Source organism: Glandiceps talaboti, chromosome 7, assembly GCF_964340395.1.
Source record: "Glandiceps talaboti chromosome 7, keGlaTala1.1, whole genome shotgun sequence".
NCBI lineage: Eukaryota > Metazoa > Hemichordata > Enteropneusta > Spengelidae > Glandiceps > Glandiceps talaboti.
In genome coordinates this window covers 17,925,110-17,934,958 of record NC_135555.1, presented here as the reverse complement: position 1 = coordinate 17,934,958, position 9,849 = coordinate 17,925,110, and the positions used below count along the sequence as shown (strand labels likewise).

The 9,849-nt window shown below is 37.0% G+C and overlaps 1 protein-coding gene across 1 annotated transcript; it reads left to right on the top strand.

Annotated features, from left to right (window-relative positions):
- The first annotated feature begins 796 nt into the window (after window positions 1-796).
- LOC144438038 (short transient receptor potential channel 3-like) lies at window positions 797-9,536 on the top strand. Its single transcript, XM_078127070.1, has 10 exons — window positions 797-882; window positions 1,209-1,342; window positions 1,932-2,082; window positions 3,373-3,548; window positions 4,741-4,920; window positions 5,783-6,558; window positions 7,079-7,358; window positions 7,868-8,053; window positions 9,075-9,128; window positions 9,414-9,536. Exons 1-10 carry the CDS (start codon window positions 873-875, stop codon window positions 9,534-9,536), a joined length of 2,070 nt encoding a protein of 689 aa, XP_077983196.1. The 5' UTR covers window positions 797-872.
- The last annotated feature ends 313 nt before the right edge of the window (window positions 9,537-9,849 follow it).

Here is a 9,849-nt window from a genome sequence, read left to right as displayed (position 1 = left end):
GATGTATAAAGTCAGACATTACTTTACACTGGTGATTTACTCCAACTTGTTGGATCATGAACGCTATGCTTGATGGTTTATTAAACGTATTATTAGTGAATCTGGGAGGTATGCGAGTAAAAAAAAAGAAGCGAGGAGGTATGTGAACTGTTGGCTGCGTGGTGGATTAAAAAAAACAATACGGGGAGGGGGAATCTGAAAGAGTTGCCGCCATGCCTATGAATTTTTTTTGCCAAAAATTTAATAGCATTCCTCATATTCTGTGTTGTATGAATGAGAATTATCCACAAATGTGACAGCAGTAGTATGGTCGTTCCTTGAGTAATCAACTCTTGACTACTTACGTTTGAACCGTAAAGTCGCAACTTATAAATAAACATGGCGCATGACAATAACACAAATGCGTCATGTGAACCCATGTTAACCTTCGACCCTTATTCGAGTCAGCCTTATTCACTCTCTAGATCTGTTCATATACGTTTACAGTTGTGACCATGATGATACGGCTGTAGGATTTGTTTTACCTCTAGATAAAGCGATATACCGTAAACAGAACTTTAACTTCGCTTTTGTACGATAACAAAGACTTCCAAAGTTTATGAACTGGAACATTGTACATAGAATGAATAATCCCGGTGTTACAAGACGCTAGCCATGACTACTGTTTATGTACGCAGTGAGTAGTGGGTATGTAGCTATAGGAAAATGGTTTGCACCAACTAAATCGTTGGCGTGTTTTCGGAGGAGCGAACATTTTTTGCTTGGCTGTGTTTATATATATAGTCAGGTGAATCGGTTGATCAGAAAAAAAACCACACCTCTATTTTCTAACAACAAGCAGTTGAAACTATCGTAAACAAACCGTTGCCAAGATGTCCACAGGTGAGTGATTTTGTACGTGTCAGAGGTTTTGTAATTTATTCAGTGTGATCTAGGTTTCATACACGAATCCTGAGGCGGATATTAAAGCCTCTGTGTAGTCTGTCTCACAACAATCCAACTAACATTGCTACATTTTTTCGTCTGCAAATATCTTACCAAAAACGCATAGTTACCCAGGAAAAAGATAAAGTATAGCAATCTTGTTTAAGATTTTTGTTGAGTCAGACGCTAATGTGAAATTTTTTTGTCGAGGCTGGCAAGGTTTAGTTTCTGGTGTCATGATTTTAATTATAACAGCTAGACTTCAAATCTCATTTCTGTGTCAGGTATGGAAGGAGTCTTCAATCTGAATTCAAAGGAAAAACGCTATTTGCAAAATGGAAAGGCTCAGGAGATTGAAAAGAAATTCATTCGACTGGTTAAAAGTGGAAGCACAAAAGAGGTCACCGAATGTCTCAAGGTATTGTTCAAAAGTGTCTCAGTTATCGTACTAAGTGATGACCCTTTGTCTGGCTAACTCTATGTGTGCAGACAGGCTTTTATTTTTTTCTTGTGTAATCAATACTGCGAGTGAGGCTGTAGACAATATATGTGTTCGTTGACGATATTACCCTTAGTAATAGGAATTGCTGGGAATTGCGTTTTGACTGACTGACTGACTGACTGACTGACTGACTGACTGTCTGTCTGTATGTCTGTCTGTCTGTCTGTCTGTCTGTCTGTCTGTCTGTCTGTCTGTCTGTCTGCCTGCCTGCCTGCCTGTCTGCATTAAATGTAAAGGAATATTGTTGTTGCCATGCTTACGGAAATGACAAATGTTTTCCTTGGTTTTCACGAGCAAGAGATCAACAATGACATCATAATGCTTGTAATAATAATAACAATAAGAATTCGAATCATCACCATCGTCGTCGTCATCATCATCGTCATCATCATCATCATCATCATCATCATCATCATCATCATCATCATCATCATCATCATCATCATCATCATCTTTCTAAATATGAGCGTCAGTAAGTAATACGATGCCACATATATGTTTTTAGACAGGTAAAATGGATGTCAATGTGAAAGTTAAAATAGGAAAAGTGCAAATGACGCCGTTGTTAAGTGCAGCAGAGAATAATGATTTTCAAATGATACAATTACTCCTCGATAATGGAGCTGAACGACTTGAGGAACCACAAGTAATGAAAGGTGGGTGTTAATATCAAAGATTATGTTTGTCCTTCTATTAGGCCAAAAAAAAAATATGTTTGGTTCTGGTCAGCGCGCGCGTGCCCTGAATACCCCCGCGTCGATCCTTTTTTCCCCCGATAATTTCTGCTTTCCCGTTCCTTATTTACAATTCCCCGTCGATCAACACTGTATGCAAGGCTAGCGGAAAAATTTAACTCGTGTGATGGCGCACTTCTATTTGGTAACGGGTACCCTTTTCTTCTAGTACTGTTGCATACCCATAACCCCCCGTACGATATGTGTACGTAATATGTACGATGAGCGTGGTTGATGGGAATCACGGGAAATAGTGTGTTCACTGTGCTAGGTGGTAAACCGCTCACATGTTTCGAAAATGTCTGAAGTTTGAGTACGTCGTGAGCAATCGAAATGTTGATATCAATTCAGCTGACTTTCGAGGTGTTCTTAGTTCTGGTGATCGTTTCGTTCTGCCTTCTGAATACAAAGATTTTCCTGTAGCGTAAGCAGTTAGCTCTGGATGTATGCGCTACGATGTTCGACACGTCTTTCCAGCTGCGATGAGATGGAAAGACGTGTCGAACATCGTAGCGTATACAGACTGCGTATCAGACTGATGATGGACGGTGCTCGAAAGAAAACACTGCCTCCTCTACGTCCGTTGGAAAGACCTATTTCTCATTATTTAACGTTACAAGTTGCACACTGACATTATACAGTGGTTGCAAGGCAAGACTCATTATTATCTTGGATGGGATTATAACTGCAGATCACTGGGCGATAAGATAAATTTGTAAATGTGACTAGTGATGCCCTGATGGATGATTGATCCGCATCGTACAAAACTTGCCATACAACAGTGCCAACTTCCAGAGTTGTATGACATCTTCCGAGAGCATGTAAAGTGTCAAAAATGTGTATTTACTAATTTGCAAAAAAAAGAAAAAAAATTACGAAAAAAAACCAAAAAAAAAACGCGCGTCGTCGCACCACTTTAGAAAGTTTACCCTGACCAGAACCAGATTTTTTTTTTGGCCTATAGTAGGAAATGCTTTGTAAATTGTATAACCATGTTGAAAGGCTGAAATAATAAGTCACATGATTACACAATATTCATGAATGCATATAGTTGGCCAATCACTAGCTAAACAATTGTCTTATATATAGACACACACACACACACACACAAATATCAGCATATATTTGAATTTCTCTTATGATATATGTAGCTTTGTGTCGAAATCAAAATTAAGTCATACCACTAACCTTCCGCATGTTTTCTGTTTCAAGAAACTGGTCATTTTAAGAACATTGTCGTTACTGTCCAGAATGTCCAACTGTACCGCAGTCTTTCCAGTCCTGCCTACATCTGTCTCACCAATGAAGACCCTCTCCTAACTGCCATGAAGATGTCAGAGAAGTTACGTGACATAGCTGAATTGTATGGTAATCGTGGTATTTATCGAGTAAGTTTTGTCATATTCTGATTACACCAAGAGGTCTATCAACTTAAATAAGTAAAATATTTCATTCGTGTCTGAAAAAAATATCATCAAAATTATCCTGAAATTTGAAATTCGATTAAACACTCTCGTGTTCCGGAATTCGACACTTAACGACATAAGTGCACTATACAAACATAGAAGGGACAAACGTTTAACATAGGGGAACATCCACAAAACACATGAAGTTTATTCTAAAAACGATAGACACAATTGACAAATTATATAATGGCACTACGGCTACAATGATGTAGGCTTGGTGTTTCACTCATGTGACATAACATTTAATACACACCCTCAGACAAACTTCTAATGCAAAATAAACAATTACTTATGAGCCATGCACAGTGGGGATGTAAACGTAATCAAGTTGACATGTTGATTATCAATTAGTAACTAAACAATTGTAGCGATTAAAATCATCAAGTCCATGGTAATATTTTCATTAGAAGCTGTTTTTCTGCACTGTAAATTAATATCAGTGTTCAATGTAATTGGACAAAGGTTCTCGCTGTGTTTGTTGTGTGTATGTTATTGTTAGTCTAGAGTTTAAAGCATGTCTATTCTTGTGTTAAAAACGCACTGTCCCATGAGGGAGACACCAAGCCTACATCATTTTAGCTGGAGTTTATTAAGTAGGCAAGGCGTGTATGGTGTATATTTATCCAGCTTATCAAAGTATTTTGGAGTTTAGGCCCTTGGAAGAACTAGAATCCTTTGTAACACATTGTGTTCATATAACTATGTGGTATGGACTATTGACATATAGCGACCTCAAAGTGTATTTAGTGACACTATTCGAGCTCTATTTTCCCCAGGGCAATACTCCCGTAGCATGGAAGTCGTACCGGGGGTTTGCCTTGACTATAGAAAGAATATGGGCCTGAGAATATGATGTGTCATAAAACAATGATTACCTGTCCTTATTCAGGCACTAGTAAACGTCATATTTACTGTTGGGTTTGAGGCAACTGTTTACTTTGGCTTTCAGCCTTGGAAAATTGTTACTACATAACAGCCATCATGGGTAATAGATAGCGCCCCCATACCCAGGGATACTTGTATTATAGTGTAGGCTGTAACTATACGTCTTCCTGTAGCTATCTTAAATTTACAATATGTATAACTTATGACTAAACATGGTTGTGTGTTTCAGGAGGATTTCCTATCAATGTCTGAACAATTGGAAGATTTCACTGTTAACATAATTGAACAGTGTAAGGATAATGACGACGTCCTCACGATTCTTCATGGTCCTGGAAAACCCAAGACAATATCCTGGAAGAGAGGCGAATGGGCTTTGGCGAGGGAAGCAATTGATAAAGACCTTAAAAAGGTAGTGAGATGTTCTCTTCTTCTGATGTTCTCTTCTTTTTGATGTAATGTTGAATACAATATGACGATTTTAATTGTACCAATTGTTACAGATTTAATCAAACTTGAAGACAGACATTGCTCCTTCAATACACACTTTTTTATCTTTTGCTACAAGTAGTCAAACCTTACTATTCAAAACTAATTCATATAGAAATAACCACATAACTACCAACTTTTTAATTCATCTGAACTGCATGTTTTTTGAGATCATACTCGTGCTGGAAGTATCAAAAATATTTGATACATGATATAATGCTAATAAGATAAAATTTTAACAATTTCGAAAAGAATGGACTATCGTTGCATATTCTATACCTGACAAGTTGCATTTTCTTTATTGAAATGCCACTCTAGGTATAAATAATATGTGAAATGTGTGAAATATACAAATTAGGTTGATTTGCATGCACTAAGTTTGCTCCAAAACTACATGAGAGGCATTTGCAAATTTATTTCCTAAACAAATAGATCTTAGGAAAATGAAAAAGTAGTGACATAAACACAGAGACAGATTCAAAACATAAGAGAGTCATTTTGGGGAGGATAGAAAAAGTACAGCATTTAATTTGTTTAAATATCATATGGCTAGTCACCTAACTGCAAAATACACGGTAAAGATAATTAAGAATTTATATTTATGAATGGCGAGTTCATGGGAGTTCACTGATTTTTTGAAATTCCCAAAAATGCTTTTATCACTAAACAAAGTATGCTAAATATGTATTCACATATCTGTAAGCATGTGACGGAAATATTTGTTAGGAAGAAAAAACCTGTTCCAATTAATTTATACTAATTCGATATTATTTGTTTTCTTTTAGTTCATATGCCACCCTTCCTGTCAGCAAATCTTGAACTGTGCATGGCTGGATGGTCAGCCATCCTGGTCCGAAAAGCTGGGACTCATCTGGACAGTTCTTTACTTTGCGTTTTGCTTACTTGTGTATGGTTTTTTGCAACCCTTCCTAGCACTTATTTACATTTGTGCACCGTGTTCCCCTCTTTCCAAAATGATAGAATCACCCAAAACTAGATTTCTCATGTACTTATGGTCCTACAGCATTTTCATAATTCTCGTTGTCCTAGAAGAATTGTATAATGATCACAGCGATTTGCGACTGAATATGCCTGGTATTTACATTGGCAATATCAAATTTGACTTGATAGAAATCACGATCAATATTTTAGCCATTGGGTTGTTGTTGGGGGAGTGTCAGCAAGCACTATCTAGTGGTCTAAAAGCCTATTTCTTGGATTATTGGAATGCCTTGGATAACATTATTATCTTGTTTTTCCCCATAAATATAATTATATCTTCGCTTCAGAATGAAAATTTGTCTTATTCGTCTATCATTATTATTACTATGATACCATCGTTTTTTGTCACCTTTGCTTGCGGACGTTTCATGCAGTATCTCTACCTTCACCGAGCACTCGGCTCTATGCTCTTGTCATTCACTCGAATGAGAATGGATGTCTTTTATTTCCTGATTCTCTTCGGTATTGTAGTGTGGTCTTTTACCTTTGGATTTGTCTACATGTACAGTGGTAACAACTATTCTCTGGCTGAAGAGGTTAAGGAGAATACGTTTAGTAGGTAAGACAGAGTTATATCCTATAAGTCTCCTTTTCCCGCTACCCGTTCATGGATTGACGAGAAGTTAAGTAGTTCTCCCATGTTACAGTTGCGACTTAACTGAATTCTTTGAAAAACCAGTCAGTGATTCCTTGAGTTTCGTATTGATATGTCCATGAATAGTTAAGGTGTTGCCTCGAGAAATTGAGAAATCCGTTGACACATTCTGGGATACAGATCCAGAACCAGATCCCCACCAACATACAGGCAGTTTGACATTGTCATATAGACAATCTGATTATTTGGATGCCATCTAAATTCGTCCTTAATCTCGTTTCAGATATCCTGTAATTAAGGGCAAAAACAACAACGCAAAGCACCGACAGACAGACAGACAGACAGACAGACAGACAGACAGACAGACAGACAAACAGACAGACAGACAAACATAATAACACACAGAGAGACCTTGTAAAAAAATTTAACAAATTCACACTACGGGTTTGGTTTATTCTTATTCTTTCTAAATATTCTATTCCAGCATTTCAACATCTTTTTCAACACTGCTCTTTGCAATATTTGGCAAGGAGGTGTCTGACGAATTAAACGTGTCATACAAGGTCAGAATAGTTGAATCTATTCAATATGAATATGATTACGACGCTGGGTATTGGAATACCACTTTTATTGATAAATTGACTGACTATGGGTACATCAACTCAACCATGGGATTCTTCCTCTACGGTATATTCCTGTTAGCATCATTGATGCTTGTCAACCTGTGCATTGCCATGATGTCGGACACATTTGCTAAATTACAGGTCAGATTATAGATTTACATGATTAGCATATAATTCCTGTTCAGCAGGCAACTCAAAAATAGTATTTAATATAACACTGTAATTCTCCCACTTTAATTTGTAGCTTGCTTTTCAAAATCCACGATGTTGAAATTGTTCGTCTGCTTGATCACCGTTTGCGATAAGATAAAGTCATATTATTGGCTCTAGATCTTCCAATCAACAATACTGATACATGTGCAAATCGTTCAGGTCTGGCCAGCTGTCTCTAGTGGTGAGGATTATTCTAGACAGTGTTAAATATATTACAGATAGAATAACAATAAATCATGGGTGGATGTCCCGAAAAAGCTAGGATTGGGACTTCTGTACGTAGTCCTGTTTGTGTGAGCTTTGATGGACATGATGAGCAGACAAAAAGTGTTTAATTAGTAAACGAACTGATTTCACTACTAGTGCTGTCCAATTTATCCAACAAGTATAATATTAGGAATTTAAAATGAAAACCTTTGATCTCCATTTTTGATCAGGAGAATATTGATATCGAATGGAAATTCGTCCGTACAACTCTCTGGCTTCAATATATCCAAGGACCAGTGTTACCAAGTCCATACAATCTCATACCGAATTACATCTGTATCAAGGGAATTGTTAAACGGTGGAAGGAAAGATCTGTAATAGTGAAAAGAGACAAAATTCACGGAGTAGACCAAAAGGTATATATACTTCTTGAATATAATCTCCATAGAGACATTAACGTGTAGACTAGACGCTACAACCAAACCTAGGCAGCTGGAGATATGAAATATGCAAAACCAACGAACTATTGTGCCGGCTTTCCACTTCTGTAATACACCTCACGAAATAACATCACTGCGATTGACTGCTAGTGGACATAAAGTATAAGACAATGTTCATGAAAAGATATACACAGTATAATTAGTGTAGGTAAAACTTGTCAAAGCATAAAACACCAACCAAACCTAGATCCATACACCAAAGAATGTAAGCTGTGCTGGAACAAATGTCAGAATGGATACAATTGTTGCATGTGTTATCTCTTGCAAAGCAAAGGGTGGTTTGATAAACAAAAAGATTGAATGGCAGACACTGTCCCTGTAAGAATTTTGAGAGACAAAACAAAAGCATGTCTGATGTCAAACCTTTGACAGTGTCGCATCAACCTCCAACAGAGGCACCTGATATTGTATATGTATTATTGTTAGTTACATGTATCTTGTTGTTTTACCTAGTCTTGGCATGAAGTGCACTTTTTTGGAACATTTCGCATTGGGGTAACTAGCCCACACTCATTTATTAACATATATAAGAATATCATTTAGTATAACCTAAATAACCTCATGGGTAAAATGTTTACGAGATGCGCTTGTACGCATCTCTATTTCCGAGTGCTGGCTCCACTCACCCAACCACCCAAACCCACCTGGTACACCCACTCACCCTCCTAACCAGACACAACACTCTCATTTATCAGAAACAGTTGATGTTATCTAAGGCAGGAACACAATGTTTGAGGCGTTGTTCAATACAATATATCTACCCAAAAACCCAATACTACTAGCATTAATATATATTACATAATATTTTCAATGGCACCTCCATTAATTGGCTGGGTTAAAGGGGAAAAAGAAGAATGGTTAAATTATAATCGTGTCTGGGTAGACTTACACTTTGTGACAAAAATAATGTTTATCTATCATATTACCACATTTACAGGATGAAACTACTGATAATGAAGGTGACGCCTCGGATGCGTTAACGTATAAAGAGGTAGGTCGACTTCAAATTTATGATTTGTTAGAATTTATAACTGTTACATGTTATTGAACATGATTTAGTAAATTTGCACGTTTTTCTTTTGTGGAGACATATGGTGTTCGTAGAGTTCTTAAAGAGAGTAGCTGTGTAGTAGTGAGCAGCGCTCCTCGAAAAAAAAAATGGCCGTTCACAGATTTGTCACAATATAATGCAGGCGTTTGTGTGTTGGAAGCTTATAATATCGATTTTTAGTGAGTGTCTGAAATCTAAATTGCCACGGATTCTATTTATTTGCAGTTGGTAAGAGTTCTTACCTTGAAATATATAGAGGAATGTTTGAACGGTGACGAAGATGGAGATATCAGTGAAGCAGCAGAACCAAACATCAGTGATGGCGAGGAAGATGAATCAAAGTTGTAGTAATACGTGTATTCACACATCCACCCACCTATATCCATCCACCCGCCCACCCACAGACACATACATACATACATACATACATACATACATACATACATACATACATACATACGTACATACATACATACACACACACACACACACACCTACATACATACATACAATACATACAAACACAGAGACTATAGAGTATTGGATGAACCATAGATACTTATCTAATTTCTCTGTGAAAGGTAATTGTGGCTTTATGTATCCAATAAACAAGATTGGATTTTTTTTTATTGTTTTTGACCACACAAAGCAAAATTTACTT

What these genes read in the sequence shown, in the direction of transcription:
- LOC144438038 (XM_078127070.1), top strand. An exon ending in AAGGAGAATACGTTTAGTAG is followed by an intron (nt 6,559 to 7,078) that starts GTAAGACAGAGT and finishes ATTCTATTCCAG; the next exon opens with CATTTCAACATCTTTTTCAA. An exon ending in ACACATTTGCTAAATTACAG is followed by an intron (nt 7,359 to 7,867) that starts GTCAGATTATAG and finishes ATTTTTGATCAG; the next exon opens with GAGAATATTGATATCGAATG.